The sequence below is a fragment of the Cygnus olor genome, chromosome 7 (assembly GCF_009769625.2).
Source record: "Cygnus olor isolate bCygOlo1 chromosome 7, bCygOlo1.pri.v2, whole genome shotgun sequence".
Classification (NCBI taxonomy): Eukaryota; Metazoa; Chordata; class Aves; order Anseriformes; family Anatidae; genus Cygnus; species Cygnus olor.
Genome location: NC_049175.1, coordinates 26,669,904 through 26,693,757, shown reverse-complemented (window position 1 = coordinate 26,693,757; position 23,854 = coordinate 26,669,904). Strand labels below are relative to the sequence as shown.

Here is a 23,854-nt window from a genome sequence, read left to right as displayed (position 1 = left end):
ACAAGACACGTGCAAATACTTTGATAAAGTTCCTAAATACAAAGACTCAGCTTTAATGTAAATTCACATTTTGTTGCAATTTGTTTTAGCGGATGAAAGTCCAAGCTTATGCCTTCATGTGTTATTCATGTACTGATTACAAAATCTGAAATCCCAGAAGCTATGGCATGAATTTAGTCAGCTGTAGATGTGGGATCCAATCCAAAAATCTAATTCCTGTGCCACTGCCTTAAAAACAAATAAATAAATAAAAAGATAATGTACTTTGGTAGGCATTAAGTATTTTTTAAATACCTTTGTGAATTTGGCTAACTGCACTACGCTTGGGCTGATTCTCTAAGTTCCTCGGATATTAGGACACCATTCAAGCAAGCATGAGCTGCATAATGAACAAAAACTCTGCTGATAGTTGATCTTGGTTCCAGTCAAGCGTTCAGAGCAGATAGTATGGGAACTTTGTACAGTCTTGTTTGTTTGTGTTTTTTTTGTTCCTCCCCAAGACGTGTAGTCTCTATGGGCAACTCTCATAACAAATATATTATTTTCCCTGCTGGATGGGGGGAAAATATTGTTCTTAAAGCAAGAATAAAATGTGTCCATACTTCCTGTTGGTCTGTGTGAACAAAACCACATAAATTGTAGCTGCAATGCTTGTATGGTTAGTTTTTTCAAAAGCACATCACTGCTTTTCATAGAAAACTGAACTCTAATTTAACTGAACAATCAACTGAAGCGGCTACATTAGAATGTGCTGAGAAAAGACTCTTATCTTAGCAAAATTTAGTCTAAGCTTGAAGTATACATTGAGCTGATAACTCTAGTCTCTTACTGTCTGCTATTTAGTATTTCTGACAATCATTATCATCTTCTATATGCAGAATTCATCATTTCTTATTGTACATGTTTATTTTAAAATGCTTTGGGAAGATGCTGTTTTAATTTTTCCTAATCTAATTTAAATGCAAATTGTAAGCACTCACATGATGCTGTGTGTATATAATTAAGTATCATTATATACTACATGAATCGTTCAAAAAGCTCTGGAGAGCCATTCTACTATGTAAAGCATAACTTACATTGAAAAGCCGCCAAGTGACTTGTGGTTTTGTGATTAAGTGTTTATACTTATGAAATCTCTTATTGAATTATAGGTCAACGGATTATGGGACAACATATGAGAAACTGAATGATAAAGTTGGCCTGAAGACTATTTTGAGCTACTTGTATGTTTGTCCAACAAACAAACGTAAGGTAGGTGATAATGTGGTTGACTCATTTTTATTTTGCTGCGACGTCTGTCCTAGTAAACTCTTCCTGTTTCTTCAATATCCACTATTACTGACTAGAAACTCTCTTTCTGTCTCCCTGACCTTGAAAAAAAATATGTAACTTTACCAAAATATATGCTGGTTTAGACCACCCATACCATCTACCTGTGTACTTCAGGGAATATACATTAGCAAAAGATGACCATTAAATGGATAGATGTAATAGGTATTGTGTATCTAATTGTTTGCTTATCTTCTGCCTGATGGTGATTTTTTCTGGAATTGACAGAGACTCATTAAAATGACAGAAGTGCATCTACAGTGACCAGGTTGTATGTAACATTATTTCTTTTAAGTACTCCCAATAGTGAACTGAACGGGATTTGACTAAGTCCTGCAGAGAAAATGCATTCCAAAGCCCAGAAGGTTTTAATCATGCAAGCACCCTGCTGAGTAACAATTTACTAAGAATTTATAATGAATTCATTATAAAGAATTCATAAAAGGAAACCGATGCTTTCTCTGATGTACGTTTTTGACTTTTTTTTTTTTTTTTTTTTTTGTAATTCGGAGGTATGCAATAGGAAGGGGTGAAGCACAGTGCAATGATGATGAAGACTTGTAGTCTTATATGTGGATATGCCAGTAGAAGTGATATTGTTTAAAGGTTCTTGTTATGTGGGTTATCTCATATTTGGTGATAAGCAATTATTAATACTGGTGTTTTTGTGTGGACATTAAAAAGTAGCTTAAACCTTCCTGAAATTACTAGTTATTTCATTTCAGATTTCCTCATATATTGCTCCAGTGGGAAAAAAAATAAAAAATATAAAATCAAAGCATGATTAAAGAAATTGTAGTGGTGACATCATTATCCTTGTAACTTTTTAGCTATAGGACTATGCACACTCAGTGTATAGAAGGCCAAACTCCAGCTTTATCTTTTACCAAAGGGGTTATGAACCTGCATAATGTCATTTTTTTTTTTTTTTTTTTGCTTTCTGTCCTAGTGCATAGTTTGAATTGTTCCAGTAAGAACTGCATTGCTTCAGCAGAAAATGCTAGTGAAGACTCATTAGCGAAGGAGGCACTGTATATTTGGGCAGCTAAGCTTACTATTGATGTTGTTTCCATTACATTAAAACATTTTCTTATTCTTTCAGAGAGAATAGGAAAAGCAGAAGGACCTGTCCTAATGGAGGGGACAATGCCTACCATTATTCTCTTGTAGATCATGTTTAACTCTTTATTCAAAAGAAACTGGCACCTCTAGGTGTAAGTCATTGGACCTGTTAAGAAATTGACCGTAGGATGAGACAAATCACATCCAAGTGTTGCCTGCTTTTCTCCTACTGATTGCAAGGTGAAGCCTTAGGATGAAAATTGGATTAAATGTTCCCAAGTTAGTGGATAGTGTCTCGTTACAACTGACCCATGACAGAGATCTAAAGCTTTTCATTAGAAGCTGAATAACGAAATTATCAAATCACTCAAATGTCTTTCAGGTATGAGGTTTGAAAGGATAATCTCCTGGCACATAAACTGTAGTGTGGCAAGTTTACATATAATCATGCCTGATGTTTGTTGGAGAGCAATAATGCTGTTCTCCAAAAGAAGTAATAAGTGTTTTAGCTGGGCAAAATCGGTATGATCCCTTAACTATTGTGGTGCAGAAAAACCTAAGCAGAAACTAAGGGTTTTGCAGGCATATTAGGACAACTTAAGTTCATGCTGGCTCTGAAAATCCTTCACCACCTCTGGCTGCATCTTCCCGCTCCCTCCCTCACACTGCCACACTTGTTTGTGTAGCCATCTGGTAAGCTGGATCAAAGACTAACCTGCCTGAAAATTAATACCTTTCCAGCTCAAAAAACAAATAGACAAAAAGAAAAAGATTTCACTTGGAAAGGTGGAACTGCCCATTCTGGCAACAGACCGAACTAAAGTTGGCCTGTAATTGATATGGGACAGTGCCAGAGGAAAGCTGCAACACCTGGGATAGTAAAGGTCTAAGACTGAATTTTACAAAACTTATTTGAGCAAGAGCAGAATTAGGTCTGCATGGAGAACTTCGGGAGGATCTGCTTACACTATTTCTGTATAATATCAGACTGTTCCTCCAGGAAACATTTAGCTTTAAACACCTAGCTCATCTCCCATGATTAAGAAAGCATGGGGAAGAGAATGTAGAACTATGTAGTACTTGTACACTAAAAATGCTTTTGCAGCGGAAGGCAAAAATATTAGAAGCTTTAGGGTCTTTATCATACCTGCTATGGAATGGAAAGCATAGGGAAACATTTACAGCTTTTAACACCAAAAACATTTTCAGTTAAAATCTCTGGATCCTAAGACCTTTTCTTTTTGTTTGTTTTGTTTTTCCTTTCCTGAAATTGTGATATATCTGTGAGAAACTCTACTCTGAAAGTAGCATTTTGTTCCACTATTGTGGGCCAAGTGGTTAGCTGCAGACATTTTTTTTTTCATTCAGAGTTTCAAGTGCTCTAAAATATATGAATTTTATAATATACATTTTGTGGGCATGAAGGGTTTATACACCGCTGTTGTTAACACTGGGCAAATGGTAACAGTGTTCTCCCTAAATATGTAATATGTAGAAAGTGATTTTTCTCCAACTGCACCTGCAACATTCAATGTTCTTTGTTCCACAAGGCTTTCCTTTGCAGAGAGAAAAGACTTATTCAGCAGTGAAAAATAGGTAGTCTATTTATTATCTTGCAGGTAGATCTTGCTACAATGGTGATTCAAGGGGGGACAGCATGTGCTTAACTTACTGATGCTGCCTTCTTACTGGAAAAAAAAAAAGTCCTTTTAGCACTTGATTAACTTTTAGTAATAGTCCCATTGAAACAAGGAAAATGCTGAATTTGCTAACTCAAGACCAATTGCTTCCAATGAGGAAACCAAGTATATCTTGTACGTAGTCTTGTCTGTTCTTTGAAAATCAGAGCAGTTAGAACACTGAACTATAGAATGCATGTAATTAGATTTATTCAAATAATTAATAGACTTGTTCATGAATTTGTGATGATTTTCACATTATGGAACATGAGTTGAATAAATTGTTTGTTATACTTTTTTTTTTTTTTTTTGCTCTGCTCTGCCTATAAAAATATGTACCTATAAATATACATGATTTGCAGAGCTTCTCACTATGACTGCTAATTTCTTTCTAAAAGCTTTCATATTCCAATTTTTATCTCCTTATTCATGAAGTTAAATCCTTTAACCAGACACTGCAAGCAATGTCATATTACAAAGGGGTGGTCTGAAAATACAAGTGAGAACAAAGCCGTTATTTACAACTTAAGCTGCTGACCTATGGCTGTCACTTGTTACTTTTCTGAATTACAGTATTTTCTTTAGGAAATTACAGAAAATGGTAAGTAATATAGTGATGTATTAGCCCTGGCAACAAGAGAGGTGGAAACCCTGTTTTTCAGTATTCTCTCCTTCCACTAAATTACTGTACTAACTGTCCCTATGATTGATGTCACGGACCAGGGAAGAAAAAAATCATAACACATGGATCTTGCAAAAGACACTGTGAATGTTTGAGTATTTGTCAACAAGTTTTCGGAAGAGACAATCCCCAATGTATAATAAATCCCTAGGCTTATGTATGTCAACATTGGTTTATTTTTTAGGTGCATACAGCCTTTTGTGAAGGGATATAAAATGATTTATAGGTTTCTACATGAAGAAATACTGTTTGGGAATAAAGCACTGGTGGGTTAAAAAGTAAAACAAACTAGAAATCCCTGTTGATAACTTGAAAATCCTTTTGCAAAACTTTGACATTTGCTTTCCTACAAATTTGCACACACTAAGTTTTTATGGTCTTTCTTTATGAAAACATTTCAAATAGGTTGCCTTCAAGCACTGCATGGAAAATCATAGCTATGGAAATAAAAGTGGGTATGGGTGGGTGGGGTGCACTTTACGATTGGCTACCTAGAGGTTTTCTTTGACTAACAATGTTCTGCTGGCTCATGTAGACACTGCATCCTTGTATACAGCACACTGCACAAACTGGCTCTGCAAAGAGCACGGTCTGTTCATTCTTTGTACTTTCAAGCCCATTGCACCCATGTATCTCCAGTTAATTAATAAATACTGGGTGATAGTATCTGCCAACAACTTTATGCTGTTAACAGGACTGGTGCATCAGACTTTTCCTGTAGGTTTGAGTGTTTGTGTTAGGTTTTTTGTTTTGTGTTCTCTCCTTCTTTTTACAGACCTGCCTTGAATTTTCCCTTTATTCCTCCAACTGTTTGGATAATTGCTGTGCAGTACAGTGTCCTCTTTTCTTTCTCTCAAAAGATGAATGGATTACAGATGCCTTCCTCTTCTTTTATACTTAGTGTTGTGATTAACACCTTTATCACAGCATGTTAAACACTGCCCTGTTGTGTGTGTAGCTCAAAGATAACATGGGTATTTATTGTAAATATAATTGCATGGGTTTCAGTTCTGACTAGATCCCTAACTGCTTCAAATTCATTTCTATTAATGAGTTTTAAATGAAAGGAAACTAAAGAAATGGGGCCCCAGCCTTCTGTTCATTCTAGTGTTGGGTGGGTGGAGGGGAGAAGAGTTGGTGAAATCTTTCTATCTGTCAATCATGAAAGACAGGAGAAGATTTACCCATACTAGCCTGAATGTGAATGATTGAGCACTACTTTTTATCCTGTGTTATTAGAAGAGTTCATTTGCTTCAGGGAGGTTTATAGTTTTGCAATGTAAACTACAACTGTATAGTTGTTTAAAAGTTGAGACCCAGTGCTATGTGCTTTGCGCTGGCCATTGTACCTGATCTTCTGAGCCTTGGGGAAAACATCTTTGTCCGTAGAGATGAACCTGAGTTCTACCTGTCATTGCTTTTTCTCTAGAAGTTGATACCTTCAGTTGCTGAAATCAGATTGGGATCAAAATCTTCTCTCTCGCCTGTCTGTGGAAAATTTCTGAAGCCTGATGTGATGGCTATGCTTGATTTTTGTGCTCAAGGAAATACAGTTCTTTCCAGTCGTGTCGTCCCTGTAGGCCTCTGTAAATCGTAAAGACGACCAGTTTGTGTCAGAGAGGTTAGAGCTCAGCAGAGCTCAAAGCACAACTCACTGCAGACTGAGACAGATTCTGTGACTGTCAAGGGATGGCGTCCTTAGCAAATTAGGCGCAGGGGGAGACCCTGGGTCTACAGTCAATCAGTCATGCCAATAACCCAAAGTGCTCTTGTAGTCTGCTCTTGCAGCGATAAAATCGATTATTCTGTTGCTCTTTTCTTCATTTGGAAGGAAAGGTACTCATTAGCTGTGGGCTGTAAGTGCAGCCTTGAAGGAGGCAGTCATAAGGGACCAAAAAGGCATTGTCTTACAAATGTGAATATTTTATTTTTCCTTAATGTTGTATTCCACAGGAGATTTCAATGGGATATTTAAGAGATCTTCTCTTACAGTTGAAAGGGAGGGACCACCTTATACTGAAGTATTTTGCAGATTGAAACATAAATGTTATCAGATGAAAATTTGTTTAGAATAAAACCCATATAGCATAAGAAGATATACGTAGAAGCCCCCTTGAATTTTTTTTTTTTAATGTCCTTACACTATGACTATAGATGATGCTTAGTAGCCTCATCTTTTACTTCAGAGAAAATATTTTAGAGGGAATGAATCAAAAGAGCATGGACTGGGAATCATCCTCTGGTTTTGCTGGTCTGATAGGCTATTTGGGCTAGATAGCAATACGGAGCCTTTTCTTCAGTGCTCTTCTAATGGAAGAATATGGGTTCTTTCTCACTTATATCTTTTCTCCAAGTACAGTTGTGTAATCTCATTCAACAATTTTGGTTTAAGATTTCACCTCCTGATCAGAAAGAGTTGAAATCCTGAACCTACGTGGCTCAGAGTTATTTTGGGCTGTCGTGGTGGTTCAGTGGATTTCTGATAAGACTGTGCACATAATAGATCACTTTCCGTAGAAGAAGGGATGCCTTACCCCTAAATTAAGAGTTTTTTCATTTTCTGCAGTTCCACAAGAGGGATGGAGTAAGTCTACTGCTGTTAAAAGCTGCAGTATTTTATTTTATTTTATTTTATTTTATTTTATTTTATTTTATTTTATTTTATTTTATGAAGCTAATGCAAATAAGATATTTTTGTGGAAAAGATTGGTGACTGCTAGAAAGTCTTATATTCTTATGATAACACACATGATTTTCACTTCAGTTTGTAGTATCTGTAGACTCAAGATTAATACTTCTACCTGTGCACTGCTTCTACTTGTGCACACTTGCTATTGAATGAGAATAGACTTGACTTCTATTTCAGAAGTTTGCCTTTTGTGCCCACCAATATAAAAACAAACAAACAAAAAAGATAGTCAAAATATTTTTAATTGCTAGTTTGGAAATGTAGATTTTTCCTCATATATTTTTGATCTGATCTTCAGCTGCCTGAGATCATTAGGATTTCACTGAAGTCAATGAAGATCTGTAAAGCAGCAGTGACTGAAGAGCTGGTCTTGTATTGTTAGTTTTTAATATTGAGTTCATGGGAAAACAATAATTAACGAACAATTTGATCCATGCTAACAAAATGAAGGTAGAATCTCATCTTTCAAAGTGAATATTCTGACTTTTGAAGTGTCTGGCATCATTCACTACCAAACTTTCTGATTCATGCCTACAGTATACGACAGCTCTCACAATAGCCATTACATTCAAAGCCCTTACCATTATTCTACATTCATATCTCTTCTTGGATATGAAATGAAATCAAAGCCCATTTATTCTGCTGCTTCTCTTGTAAGGCTATCAAAAATAGTGGAAGTTTTGACATTTTCCCACGCAAAGTTGTACTACAGTATGACGTTGTATCACACAGAAGTCTCCAAGGACAGGCTGAGTGTTAAAACTAATGATAAAAAATTATGAGCCATAGAATTCATCTTTAGAGCTAAGATTCACGCAGACTGAGGAGGGTTTCAAAGGTGTTACTTCCATTCTGACTTGTTTCTCTATTCCCTGCTTTCTATAAACAAGACAGTTAAAATTAATGCAAGATAATCTGTTGCTGAATGTCCCTCAGTTCTTTGATCCCTTTTTAATTCCTCAGCAATTTACCAAATATTCTGAAACAGACAATATCCCTTTTGGCAAGAGAGGATGTATGACAGCAGTTTAGAGGGCAGAGAAGTAAGTTGTTGGTTGCAGGCCACGTAGCAGCAGCTGGGATTGCTGGTAGTGCAAGTAAGTGTCTAACTAAAGAGCAGACACATCTTACTGTCAAACTTGTAGCTCTGTCCATTTGTATAAGTAAGACAAGATGTTTAAACCAGGAAAAAGCCAGTTCACCTAACACTGTTTTTTATTTTTTCCACTATGGAAAAAACTAGCCCCAAGCAGGTAAAAATCAGCTTGTTCAGTCTCATAAAGTTGGACTAAAATATATATACAGTAAAGTTGTTTTCATTTGCCTTCTGGATTCTGAGCTGTTAAAGATAGATATCTAATTCTCACTTTTATATCATTTCACTGCTGTTTTCTGTTAGGAACATACTTGTTTGTTCATTAAATGTTGAAATTGTCTTATTATATGACTTCAGATGTTGAGCTTAAACGAAATAATACTGTGATACTGTGGTATAATCATATGATGGCTGATATGTTGAGGATTGGAGCTGTGAAAAATAACAAATAAATGCATTATACATGAATATTCACCACAGGAGCTCTGAACTCAACCCTCCCTTGCCAAGCCTGCAATAAAGTCATATGTAGTATTTGTTAATTAGCAGACAGTATAATCTGTAATGCATGTTCACTAGATGATAGCAATTGCTCACCCCTTTTGTAGTCTAGATGTGTTGTTATGACGAAATGAATGACTAAATCACAGTATATGGGAGCGTTATGCCTTCTGTCTAGCTATGCTAGAAGTACAAGGAGAAGAAAGTAAAGAAAATAGAGTAGACAAAAACACATTTTTGTTTATGAAGCTTCTGATTGACAAATGCTGGTAAATACAGACTAAAGGGTGTGGTGACGAAGATTAATGGATGGAATTAGAAAGTATTCTGATTGCTAAGAAAATGTAGAATTTGGTTTCTATGCAGCTAGCATGAGAATTAACAAAGAGATCATTGTGGAAGCGGCCAAGCTTCTTGGAGAAAATGGCAATAATTCAGTCAAAGGTAGCACAGAACAGAGGCTACAAAGATTAAAATTTACCAAAAATAAGGCACTGTAATCAGATTATTTCCCTGTACTTCTTTTTAAATCCATATTTTTTCTCTGAAATCTTCTTATTCCATTTCTCTACCTTTTTCATTAATAGCCAGAAAAGAATAAAAAGATTTAGGAAGGGCATATAACGTGAAGAGCAAGGAAAATACAGTGTTTACTACATCTTGGAGAAAATGACATAGAGAGGCTGGGGGTATGAGCACACAAAATTATCTTTGTTTACCATGACTTAGCTTTCAGATGGGTACAGTCTGAAAGCCTAAAAGTTCGCACATAACCAGTTTACCCGTTTTTCTGTGGAGGAGTCTACTACCATGTTCAGAAGTACTATTAATCTCAGAGAGTTGTGTTCACAGCTAATCCAAATACACAGCTAGTATGTTGTTTTCTTAAACTGCCAGTGTAGTTTGGAGAAAAAAAAAAAAAAAAAAAAAAAAAAGGGTGGTAGAATATTTTAAAGGCAAGAAACATTTAAATTAACACACTATTTGACAAGAATGAATCAAATTTACAATGTGTTCTATTGTATATAGAGCATTATGAATAATGGATTTTGCTATTTAGAGAAAGAGAAATTTCACATTGATTGAAAGCACTTATTTCTATTCAAACCTTTTTTTTTCTGTTCAGGTCATCCACATCTTCTCTCTTTAAAGATATAAATGTTAAATGGAAAATGTTTTTTTTTGGGGGGTGAAAAGCCATAATAACTTTGTTTTGAAATGTTTCAACTTTTAAATTCCATTGAAAACAATGGGAATTTATAATGATAATGATACTTAAAATACTTTCTTAATCACTTTGCTGATTCTGTCATCGTTAGAAGCCTACCATTAACAGTCTAAATACAGTAAAATACTGTGAATTCTCTGCACATACTTATTTAGGCCTTAGTCCTGTGTACACGTAAAAAGTATTCATAGTCTCCCCTTTATAGACCTGATTTCTTCATCAAAGGAAATAAGGAGAATGAGAAAGGAATGCAGTGGACAACAAATGGCAATGGAAAAATCAGTGGAGAGTGATTCTAGAAGTAATTTAGGACAGCTGAGCAATTTAGTTGCAGCCAGAACATTCTGTCCTTAGTCTCTTGCATGGACAACCATCAGGAATATGCACAAAGGAACCAGGAGTAAATGGTAATTTGGTCTTTGCATCCCAAAATCCCTGTATGCAGGCATTTCTCATGGTTTTGCCTCATCTGCTGAATGATGAGGCACTTCTGTGCCTATATCAATATCTTTTTCACATTTGCATTGTTCAGATACATTCATCTGAATACAGACAGAAAATATACAAATAGAGAAAGCAGACAATAGGGTGACACACACACACACAAATAAATCAGAAAATGACAAAACTGTGTCATTTTCTGATTTTTTTTTTTGTGCTTCAGAATTATATTGTATCCTCAGCAAACAAGATTAAAAACAAACAACAACAACAACAACAAAAAAACAAACACAAAACCAACCAAATAAAAAAAAAATCACTTTTCCTTATTCTAGGGCTCCTTTATACAGCAAATTGCACAAAGTTTAAACATTATTGTAATTAGCCAGAATATATTCTAGAGCGTGGAATGATTTAGCCTTGAGTGTATGGTGTGATGCAGGGTTCCATGTCTGTTTGCTCATTAGTTCAGTACTTTCTGTGAATTCTGCTCTTGAGTATGTTGCCTACTCCGGAACCTTCCTAGTGAAGGCAGTCTATTAGAATTAGTTCCTTAATAGGCTAGAAGCATGACAATGGGTTTACAGCTATTTATGGACATGCAGGACTGAGGACTTAATACCATATTATTGCTACTCATCATTCTGCATCAAGCCAAGTCTGTTCTATCCTCCTCATATGTTAGGATCTTCGCAGGTAGAGATTTTTCCTCTGCTTTGAACAGCAATTTTGTGTTTGGGGGTCTGGTGCACAGTTTGTCTTTGATTTATTCCTATTCCTAATGATACATAACTAATAAAATAGTATGACAGACTTAAAGGACAGCAGTCTATGCCTAGTTTTTGGCATTTAGGAAAGAAATGCAAGCTCTATCTATATGCCCTGCCTAATGTAATATTGTTCAGCTTCCAGAAACTAAAGAACAATTGCAGGTGAACCAAAGGCAGCAGGACAGCATCTCTTAGGGGAGAAAATATAACAGTTTCTCTGCCTAATTCTTGAGAATCTCAGTCATTTATGGGTTCTTTGTATGTACTTGAGAAGAAATATTGTTAATCCTAGCTCATAAATAGGAACAAGTGTATGTTTTGCTAAATTCAATAAAATAGATGCAAAGACAGGAATTAAATACAGGATTATTATTTTTTTTTTTTTGTAAACTTAGCCAATAAATAATAATAATAACAAAAACAAACGAAACAACAGCAAAACACAACACAACTCTTTTCTCCTAATTCATGCAATACTGGAAAATCTGATCTCCTTTTACACCATTCCTTTCTGGCAGGGAATCCCAAGCTGCACAATATCCGTGCAAGTTTGTACCCTTCATTTGTAATGCTAAAAAAAAGGGGTCTCTCTTCACCACAACTAAAGAACAGAAAGGAAAGAAGGAAACATCTTTCTAAGTCTGCTTGGGAGAAGATATGCAGTAGACCATTTCAAAGGAATAGAGAAAGCTGAAGTCAGTCATCCAATATAGCATTGGGCAAAGTTCACAAATCATCCACTACCCCAGACCTCTGTGTGTCTAACACCACTGCGCACTGAAATATTCCCTTCTTATCTTGAAAATGAATTAATTTCTCCCACGCCTTTTCAAATGTCTGGCATTTTGAACCTTGGAGCTGAGAGCTAGCTTCCAAGTCATGTCCTTTATTTAAAGTGTTTCACCACCCTCTTTTTATACTACGTCCACCAGTGAAACTCTTCCGTAAGTTCCAGGATGCTAAACCTTTCCTTTTGCTGCTGTTTCAAGGGTGTTACTGACATTTACAAGCTCTCACAGGAGCATTCAGTCAATTACCACTGAAGAATCCCATTGTTCCAAGGAGACTGACCTTTCCCCTAGGGCACCAATTAAAATCTATTACTTTTATTCCCATAGTGCTTGCTGTAATTGGAGCTGTGGTTCTTTGCCAGCTAGAACTAGTTGGATTTTCATCTCATTTATTACTGAAACTTTGTTAAAGATAAGAAAAATGAAAATTACAAAATATATGTATGTACTTTGGGGAACACCTATTTTTTATGAAGCTTTTTAGTTAATGTTTTCAGTTGGAATATGAGAAAAATCCAAGGAAAATAATAGATATGTTTCACATGATGGCATTGCTTGCGTACTTCCTTTTTTTGTTTTCTTCCTTCAGCTAATGTGCTCCAATTATTCTGTAGCACAAATTTGACAGCAATTTTAGGACAAATGTGCTGTGGGCCTTGCTAGTACTTTACTATGCTATGAAAGTTAAGGGGAGAATCATGGAGAACTGTGAACCTGCCAAGTGTCTTGAGCAACAGAGGCTGTCCTTGTATTACAAACTGCTAGGAACGATCACTGTGATGCTCATTACTAGCAGCAAAGTTGCATGTTATGGTTAAAATTCTTGCTGTTATTTTATACTTTGGAACTTAGGTCTTTCCCAGACTACGTTTCTCCTTTTAGTTGAAATTTATGAAGGTAGGAGTGGCTACTTAAAGAGTATGGAGGTGTTTTTTTCTGCTTTGAAAATGTTTGGATATCTAGTCAAACATCTGTCAGAATAAGTTTTTTTTTTTTTTTTTTAATCAGGATTTTGAAAATTGTTCAAGTGTCTGCTTTTTGTCATCTCTTCTTGTTTGAGATCTTTGAGGTTGTATCAAACTTTGTACATTCAACATATTTGTTTTCTTGATGCTTATTACGGAAGGCAATTCAATTTTAAAACCAGCATTGTACATAGGCTTACAGTGTATAAATGGTGTACAGTGTATAAAGTTTGCCAGAGGGTTCTAAATCATTCTGATGATGAAGAATTCTGAAAATCTAATGTATATCAGTTTACACAAGTTTGATTATGAGAGAATTTAACTTTCTAATAAAATTGCATGTAAAATATCTGTAAGCCATAATTCTTGCCAATAACTTGTTGGATAGCCATAAAGCAACTTCTGTTTCCTTTTGTTTCGTGTTTTCAGTGTAAGGTAGTTTGTTTTGTGTTGCTTATTCACTACTAATGATTATGAATTTCTCAATACATATTTTTTTCTTAATCTTTTAGTAAGTTAGTGGACAAAATTTTGACATTTGTGCAGAGATTTCTGTGCCTTTATGTTCAAGTCAGATAGTCAGCTGTCAGCTGGTGCCAAATAACCTTGCACTTGGTGACTTAGACAAAGATAGTTCTAGGGATGTGTGTGGTTAAGACCAAGAATTAATTTTTGTTTTACCTACAAAACTCTGGCACTTTGAACAACTAGAAACAGGAAGAATGCTTTTCCAGGTCCTATACTATGCTTAGTGGAATTTGATGAAATATTGCATTCTCTTCCCTACGCAGACTTGAAACTATCTTTTTTTTTTTTTTTTTTTTAAATCCAGAATCCAGTAAAAGTGATTTAAATAAACCAAGTCTGTCAACAACCACTGAGTAGCTTCACTGTTGAGAGGGAACCATGAAATAAATATTTCATCTTTGGTCCAAGATGTAGATGTCCAAGGTCTCATGATGTAGAAAATGAGTTGCTTGTGCAATTTGGTTGGTTTCATGCGTACCATTTCATCTTAATGGTCCCACTTCTCTGCAGTTTCAGAGAACCACTTTTCCGCCATCTTTCCAAGAACAAGGCTACCAATCTCTGGAAATACTGACAGTTCTTTACAACATTCTGGACGTTTAACACGCTTTTTTGTTTGCGTGTTTTCTTTTGCCAGTTTGAGAAGGTTGTGGTAGATGTGAATCAGGCTCAAGATTGATTTTTATGTCTAATAAACCTGGAAGAATAAAACTTCCTGAACTGGAGGATGAATTAACTGCATGAACAGATTTGTCAAGTTCTGCTAGATACTATTTCATATATTATGGGAAAAATAAAAAATACAGAAAAGGAAAAAAAAAAGGATTTTATAGTAGAGTTTGAAATTTCCCTAGGGATAAACTAAAATCCCTACCTCTATTTCCTTTTTTTTTTTTTTTTTTTTTTTTCCATCAGAAGTGGTAAGCAGAAGATTATGACTTAGGAGACCAGCCCCTAGAGATGAATACTAACTTCTAATGTCTGATGCCAGCAGGAGGCAACTATGTTTGTATGATAAAGAGGTAGATTATCATCTGTGCCATATAATGCTCTAATATTAAAAATCCAAAGCAGCACCAGTTAATTAAGTCTTTTTATATGGGGGAGGGAGAGCAACCAACCTTGATTCATTGTAGCCGCATAAAGAGAAACTGAAGTATTGAGACTTACCTGAGAAGGCTAAGAGGTAGAACTAGATGAAGCCTTTGCACTTGCTAAAACAGTTTCTTTCACATCTGAAGAGAACCATTGTAGATGATGGTAGAGATAAGACAGAGCCAAGAACCCTTTTCTAATGAACATTACTAGAACAAAATGTGACATAGGCTTTATGGGGTGAGAAGCATTGGTCCTGGAGATATTGGTGTCTAAAGAGAATTTGACTTTTGCTTAAAACATGTAATTACATCTGTATTACAGGAGCAGTGCCTTCACCTTCTATAAGCCTCCCTAACTCGATAATTCTAAGTTTGGGTTTTGGCTTCACTTCCGCATTGTTTTCTCTGATACTAAGCTACTGCTCTCTCTGACAGGTCAGAAAAGACAGTGTGGAATGGTTCTCTGGAGACTGTTGCCTTAGAAAAATCTCCCACCCAGCCTTTACACTGTAAACTGTGACAGTAGGCATAGCAGATACTAGACGTTTGGGCTCAGCACCTGGGTTATGCCACAATATTAAAACTAATATTTTCATTAAAGTATTCTTAAATGTTTTAGGTGTGTATGTGCCATTTTCCTGATTCTGCAGGCAGCCTGAAAAATAAGTCTGAAATATGTGAATTGCTCTGTACATCCCAATAAGGTATTAATTCAAATTCTGGGTAATCAAAAAGTGTATCTGCAGTTTTAACCTTACTGTGAGTGCAGACATACGCTATTAACTCAACTGACGTCACCATATCTAGGCTGATGAGCAACCCTGATCCTTTTGCTAACTGTTATGCAGGTCATATATTGCAATAAATTTTTCCTCTTTACAACAAAATAAAGTTGAAATGGTTGTCCTACAGGCAGAATTTGGACAGGAAATGAAAACCATCTGATGTGAATTTGGCATACAGATAAATCCTGGAGCAATGATTACCAGCTTCACTGGATGGATGTACATAAACTACCATTCCCACAGTATCTGTGCAGCTCACATCCTCTAAATAAACTGGAAAAAAAAAAAAAAGCATTTATTTTTCTCCTACAGACTGATAACAATCAAGCAATGTATGTTAACTAGCTGTCAGCTTGTATATGCTTGTCACAGCAGAGACCCACAAAACCAGAAGCCATAAAATAAAAAAGGTGTATTTATTATTGCTTTTTAGCTGTGTCAGCCTGCCTGTGTTTACTTGGTCCTGTAATTAGGATCATGACATTAGCTGTTCAGATTAAGGCTGTAGTTACAGATGTTGTAAACAAGGGCTAGGAATAAAAGAAAAGATGTTGCAAAGCACTAGCGTAGTCATGACTGGAGAGGTGATTAAGAAATGTCTCAGATGGCAAGGTTATTTCTGTGAGTGTTCCAGATTCCAACACTTGTCCACTGCTCAGTCTGTTTCTGCAATATTCAAGAACCTAAAATCATACTACGTATATGTTTATATGTAAGGATGGCTCTAAATGTGTTATTTGCAAGCATGCTGAGTGTGCACTAAAAAGAAACTCTGTGAGAAAATAAACCTCTTCTTTGCGCCCCAGGATTCCCTAACTTTCACTGAGAATTTTCTTAGCTAATAGCATGTGACTAATCATCACTGTATGGTTGATATTGATGAGAAAAGTCAACGATGAAGTGATTCTCTGAGAATGTTGATACTGTTTGCACCCAATACAGCGGAACCTGTAGGCAGTTTGAGTTTGTCTTGGTTTTTCACCTTTTGGAGAGCAGATGCAGCAATGTAGTCTCATAGAGCTAAGTCAGAAGGATCCAGGTGTTAGATTCCTTATCAGGTTCACTGAAGAGAGGATAGATATAAACAAATCCTTTTATAGTCATAGCTTGCCCAGGCACCTCCATTGCAGAACTGATCGTGGGTTGAGAAGGAGGATGCCAACATGGCCAAAGCTCAGGTTTTTGTGGTATGTCCATCTTGCCACTGGCAAGTGGCAGACTGGGACAGCCCAAGCTAGCTTTCCAGCTAATTCAGCTACCACCAACAGGGGTATAGATTTTAATATAAATTACACCTGCCTGTCATGAAAATGGAGTGCTTTCCTTATATGGCTGAAGCCTGTTAATATCAGTACTTGAGTTACCTGAATTATATTCATATTTGTAGGAGTCTTAACCCTCAAAGCAGTTGGGAGGTGACTTTAAGATATGTAAAGATTTTTAAGAACCTAGACTTCAAGTAATCTGGGTTTATTTCTGTACTTGCTTCCCCATTTGCCTCACAATTTTGAAAAAGCTATACTGATGCTTTATACCTAGAACTGCTAGCTCTTGACCTCTGCAAAACAGAAATTTGTTTCACTGAGAAATGTTTTGAGTTTCTGTGGGAAGTGAGGTGTTGTTTAAGTGCAAACAATTTTTATTAATAGTTAATTCATGTGCATAATAAAAAATAGACTCCCACTATAAAAAGATTATATTATTCAGTATATCTAAATTACAGCCACAGTAAAAGCTGCATGTATAGATTCTATTTGGAATTATATGAATAGGTGCTACATTATACTATATGCTTTTGTACATTACTGCCTTGTGAGAGATACACAGTCTATACCACTTGAGATCAGAAAAACATGTCTTTCAGTAAAAAGAAATTTGCTAAGCTAGAAACAGTAATATTTTATGAAGTGAATTTGTCAGAATAATAATGAGAAAACATTTTTTGCTGGGGTGGAAGACAGTTTCAAAAAACAAAACAACAACAAAACAAACAAAAAAACTACCAACAACAAATAAAACACCAGGCCCTAAACAGCATATCTTTAGGTTATCTGCTTTCCAATTCTAAACAGCAGAAGGGCTGTTCTCTCTTTAAAATGCAACAGCTCAGAAAAAAATAAATCTCATCTTTTTGAAAAATCCATCCCTAAATGTCATAAAATATTACACAGTAATCTGTCAAATCATTCACACTGAAGGCTGCTGTAGTCCAGCTTGATTTTAATCTAAAATGAAATTAGCCCACATTTCCTCATTCTGGGTCAGACTTTTATCCCACGTGGGTTCTTTCCCAAGGGTCTTCCAGGTACAAGGGTGGCTGTGACCACAGACAACATTAATGATACTGACTGTGTAATGGGAGAAGTGATTTTTTGGAGGTACAGAGGGTCAGGCAGGTACTTAGCTCACAGCAACTGCCTTCAATGAATACTCCTTATATGCAAGTCTTTGTTATTGTTTCAATCCTGATAAAATGTTCCATCTTAATGATTGGTGTAGAGCACTAAAGATAAGTTCTACACAGGTTTGAACATGTGGAAGAACCTCTTTCCCTTTCAGCCTGTGAAAATCTGTAATTGTCTCAGTCACTTAATGTATGGGCATGTTTTTTTGTCTGTCTTTGGTGTTTTTGCAATGCAAGTGAACAATGGATCTCTCTGAGCTAAACTGACAGTCTTCTGCCTGGCTGAACAAGAGCATGTCCAACTTTCTTCTCTTCAGGCAGGTCTTCAGGCAGTCTTCTCTTCACCATAAGAAAAGAAGTTCATGTCCAGTGGCTGTGGCTTTGTTTTCTCTGGATAAAATTATTCATGAGCATAGCAAAGAGAAAACTTCCAGAAGTAAAAAAAATAATCCTTTTCATAATTCCTGTCTCAATTTTATTCTCAGGTAGCTAGAAGCTTAGATGAAATTTTGTAAAGTTGAAATGGATGTTCTGAGAGGAGATGTTCTGGCCAGGTGCTGCGGCCTGGCCCGGCCTGCTCACTGCGGCCTTCCCATGGTGTGGCCCAGCCCATGCCCAGCAGGCAGCAGGAACTGTATATTTCTTTTTCAGACTGGGTATCAGGAAAAGGTTCTTCACCAAGAAGGTGGTTGGGCACTGGAACAGGCTCCCCAGGGAAGTGGTCACAGCACTGAGCCTGATGGAATTCAAGAAGTGTGTGGAAAACTCTCTCAGACACGTGATCTGACTTTTTCTTTGGGAACCCAGGAGTTGGACTCAATGATCCTTGTGGGTCCCTTCCAACTCAGATATTCTATGATTGTATGATTCTATGATATTTTTCAGCCTGCTCATGGGTAGTGTCTGAGTCCAGGAAAATTAGTGGACCTGATGGTTACAAAGGTCACCATCACATTACAGAGGAGTGAAAGGCTGCCAGTAGTCACCCAGTAAGTGAGGATACAGCAGGTAGCAGGGTACATTAGGTTCTCCTTGGCTGGAGCTGCCTCTTCTTCTCAGACCACTGTAGGCTTCAACACTGAGAAGGCATATCAAGACCCACTACACTCTGCTGTGAGGGCGGGTGGTGGGTAAGAAGTGTGAAGGCAGGAAATCATTCAGGTGTTAACAGCACAGTGATCACAGAGTAAGCTCAGCCTCCATCTCATCTCTTTTTTTCAGGTGCTGACAGCCACCTGCAAGTAGTTTTACAGGGAAAGGTGTCACTATCTTCATTGTCCCTTTAATTCTTTGCTTCAACTTGGTATCAAGGGTTTCATTGACTAACAATCTGTGCTGTAATGAGCACATGCACAGTAGGAATTTGGATCCTTTCCCAAATTATTTCACTTGAACTGTCAAACTACAGCTGGAGAATGGCAGGTCTCATCACTACTGGTGTTGGAGGTGTTCTTAAGTGCTACCCACTGTTATTAGGACTTTTATGTTCCTCAGAATATTCTTCTCTTTCCAGCCTTTCTTACAGCTGTGCTTCTTCGGAAGTGCCCATCCCACCAAATATATATTTTGGTCCCAAAATATATTTTAAATACCAGAGCTCCTTGAAGGCATCATAGATCATAATAAACCTAGTTTAAACTGACTGAGTGAAGTGTTGAAGATACGTCATTAGCTAGGCTAATAGCCCATACAAGAAACTCCTTTTCTTCACGATTCCCCCTCTTCCAAACCCCCCTGCATCACTTTAGGATAAGAGCAAATAGAGATCCAAACCTTGCATTTTCCAGATGCAGATAATCGCTGCCCTCCAGGCATTGCTTAGCTGGTTGTGTGTCTGTTCTCTTTTCCTTCTCAAGTGGTCTTGGCTATTTTCCTTTGAAGGCAAAAGAGGAATCTTGGCATCATTCAGAGAAAAGAAAAATGCCCAGGGTTTTTTGTGCATCTGACTACGTCTGCTCTTAATGGCTAATTGCTCCTCTCTTCAAAGACATGCCAAGAAAAAAAAACATAAGTAAAAAGCTGAGCTATAGCTCATCTCCACTATGTCGTTTCACTGTCATTTTTGAAAATTTCCCTAAGTAGCAAAGGCATTTAAAAGTGGCTTTGCACTGAGCAGCCAGCACTGCTGGTTCACGACAAATTGCACTGCTGTTAGGATAAGCGAGATGGGGTGAGAGAGTGCTCCATGGGGTAAGAACACACGTTTGTGAGGGTAGATGTGTTTGATAGACTGTGTTATGCATTTGTTTCAGAATTTATTTACATATGGACTAAGAATCTATACCTCTTAATGAGGAGGTTTTGGATTGAAAAGAGTTGTTCAAAAGTATCTGTAACTTGGATTTTTTTCTGAAAGACTTTTCATTGTCAGTTCTTTTTTGATCAGTGGTTCCCCTCACACACAAATGTATGCAAGCAGGTCTGAAAACACCTGGTAGACAATCTCGGCTGAAATAAGCTAACAATGCGAAGTGTTTTGCATACTAATTATCAAAATTTGTATGTTAAAGGGTTGCTTCATCTGTTCTTGAAATTAGAGTTGACCAGTGTTTTTTGAGAATTCTTTTTTCAGGAAGAGGAGGGGCATGGAAAATTAAAAATATTTCTTTTCCAAGGGTGGCACAGTCTTTGGGAAATATGTGTTCAAACCTGTTTGGCTTTTCAAAAGCAGAGAGGAGGGGGGAGAATTGAAGGATTTCATGAATTTTCTCCTGATGGAAGTAAGAGTTTTCTTTTTTGATTATGAATATTTCTAAGAAGCAATGGAATAAAAATACACAAATTTCCTTACTCCATTCCATGTGAAATATCTTTTTCTAGGGCAGAACATATTTGGGCCTATTTAACAGCATGTGGTGAAAGTACAAAAAATGTTTATATGAGAAAAGAAATAAGGAGGAAATCATCTCTTTCTGAAGCTGCAGGGCAAATTTAGTCAGATAATGTAATTAGACAAGTTAAAAAATGCTTGAGAGAACAGAAATTGCTATCATCATTCCTGAACAGTGTTGTGGTAACTGTAATGAATTCAAGCGGTCAGCACAGTAGTTTGAAGTGTAGTCTGGAAGCCTGCAGTGAAAAAACAACAACAACAAAATTAGACAAGAGGAGGGGTGCTTATTTAGTTTAACATTTGTCATAAGCATATAAGCCACAGCTAGGAGATCTGGGGAGAATAAGTGTATTTTCCAGTCATTCAAAGGGAAATTTGTTCATACTTCAGTGTTCAGTTAGTAAAACCAGTTATTGAGTCTTAAAATCTGCATTTAGATAGGACATTGAATGAGAGAAACTATGTTAATGCACCCACCAATGTTGTTTCAAATTCAGGAACATAGGGAAAAGGAGGCTTCATCTCTGCTATCTCACCACCTTGAGGTAACCTTGCTTCTTGCAATATTAAGAATATACCTATACAAAAGCTTTGTTTTAAAGCCCTGAAATGTCCCTATTCTATATATCTACGTTATATAATAATATCAGTAAAAGTAACTACAACAAAAATTAGGAAAGGGAAGTAGGTAAAGCAAAAAATGAGACAGCCAAAAGTTCTTTTTGCAATAAAAGCTGAGCTGGTTATTAGAGTATACAGCCTTGTTAATCTGAGTAATAATCAGAATAATTAACATGTTTTACTTTTGTTCTAATTGTGATTATAGGTGGAATAATTTGAAAAATATAAATCTGTTTATTATGTTAAACAAGATCCTTTTACCCTGCTTAAATTACAGTTACTAATTAATTTACTACACTAATGAAGTCTTAGGTGAAAATAAGAACAAGATCCATTATAAGTGAAAAATAAAGGTGTCCAGAGAAGAGTACTAAGTGAATTGGAACAAAAAACTTGAAAGAAGAAAAGAAATGGATCCAAGCCTGTCCTCAAAATGGTTTACAAGCTTTTAAATGCAAGTATATCACAGAATTTCACAAGCCATGGATCTAACTTTAATCACTATCTTGCTGTTTGAAAATCAGCCACACAGGCTCTCACTTGGTTAACATTCATTTTACTAGTCTCAGATCTTGATCCAAAATCTACTGAAGTCAATAAAAAGACTTGCTTTGAATGCAAAATTAAAGTATTCTTATCAGCATGTCAGAAGAGCTTCCTCTCTGTTCCACTATTTCAGCATGGAAAACAAGAGCACAGCAGAATATTTGGCAAGAAGGTGAGATTTTCTTTGAGCCTGGGGACAAGCTGGGCTCACAGACAATGCTCTGTACTTGATCAGATCTTCTAAAGTGTCATTTCAGTAGGCAATAGAACCTCTAAACCTTTGAGGTGTTTCAGAGATTACCCCAATAGGCATCCCTTTTTATTTTTCAGATTAGTACTCAAGTCCTACATATAGTCGTAGCTCATGTAGTTAATATATCAGTTTCATATGCTACTCAGATACCACTGTGGTTTCCCTACCAGAGATTGATGCATAGTCTACTGTACTAAACAAGATAAACAAAATGAAATATATACAAAGTGCTCCTGGTAGTTTTGTAGTCAACAATGTACACATATCAAGAAACCAGTATTGCAGTCAACTACACTTAATAACCTGTATATCATTCCTTGGTTGTTCTTGTATACCTGACATACCCCATAAAACCAGAAAGTCAAGAGTAACCATTTGTGAAAAGGGATTTATGATTGTTTGCAGAATAATCTCTGTGGTGATGCTCAAAAGAAAATACTTGTATTGTGCAGTCAGAGCTTTTAAAATGATGGCCAGCCGAGCAACCAGACTAGAGTATTTAATATGTTATCCCATTTATACGTGTCCATTCACACAGTTATGTACCTTTACACTGGACAGTGTGTATGTTGAAGTATCTCTTATTTTTAATTATATCTGGTATTTCTTTTACATCCGAAAGAAATTTGGATCAATTATTCTGTCCGTATTAAATTCAAAGTTGCTATTGTCTTCTACGTTCGGTTATGCATAACACGTAATGAAAGCTAATATGGTCTCTTTTGCCCTTAACATCTATGTGTGAATAGTCAAGACCAGATAACTGATGGGAAGACTTAAAAAGGTCTAAAAATATTTAACAGTTTGTCTACATCTGCAAGACTACTGGTGAAATGGGAACTTGAATCCCAGTGAAGTCCCAGTCTTGTGACCTATGAATTACCTATGAATTTGGCAAAATTTTTTCCTCAAAAAGTTCCTGATTCAGTTAAAATGTTGCTGAGAACGTGCACATTTGCAATGCCAATGGAAGGTCAGCTGCATACAGGAGGTTGATGGAGACAAAACAGAGGAGAGCATTGCAGTTATGATTAGCTTGAAGTACACGTGACTGATAGTCCTAGCACAATAAAAAAATCATAAATTATTCTTTTGTCAAACTCAGCTGGAGGAACTATTTTTGGATGATATTAGATGATATTTATTAATCAATAGTTAATGTCAAGACTTGCAACAATAACAAGATAAGCTCTGGTTTTTGTGTCTTGCTTTACTACAGTAGCATGGAACTGGTTTTAGAGAAGTCTCTTCTTGCTCATTTCCTCCTACAAAAGGTTTAGACTACTCAGTGGACGTATGGCATATAACACCGTTTCTGTCTGTATGCCGTTGAATTTCTTGCATTTGAATTGCTTGTTACTGTTCAGGTATCGCATATCTACTGGATGGTATTCTAACCTGCAGAGGAAGAGAATAAATTAAATGTATTATTAAATGTATTATCCTTTTTGCTACTATTTTGCTTTACCATAGACTTCATCTGCATCTTCTGTGAAGTCAGGATCTATGAATATTTGTGTATGCCTAGCTTCCCTGATATCACAAGAGTTAAAT

The 23,854-nt window shown here is 36.4% G+C and overlaps 1 protein-coding gene across 5 annotated transcripts in view; it reads left to right on the top strand.

Annotated features, from left to right (window-relative positions):
* The window catches only part of SORCS1 (sortilin related VPS10 domain containing receptor 1), a 287,317-nt gene that overhangs the window by 122,306 nt on the left and 141,157 nt on the right, over positions 1–23,854 (top strand). For all 5 annotated transcript variants that reach the window (XM_040564073.1, XM_040564076.1, XM_040564074.1 and 2 more), the window contains exon 3: positions 1,152–1,251. In XM_040564073.1, coding sequence (XP_040420007.1) covers positions 1,152–1,251 — 100 coding nt within the window. The remainder of the gene's footprint in view (positions 1–1,151; positions 1,252–23,854) is intronic.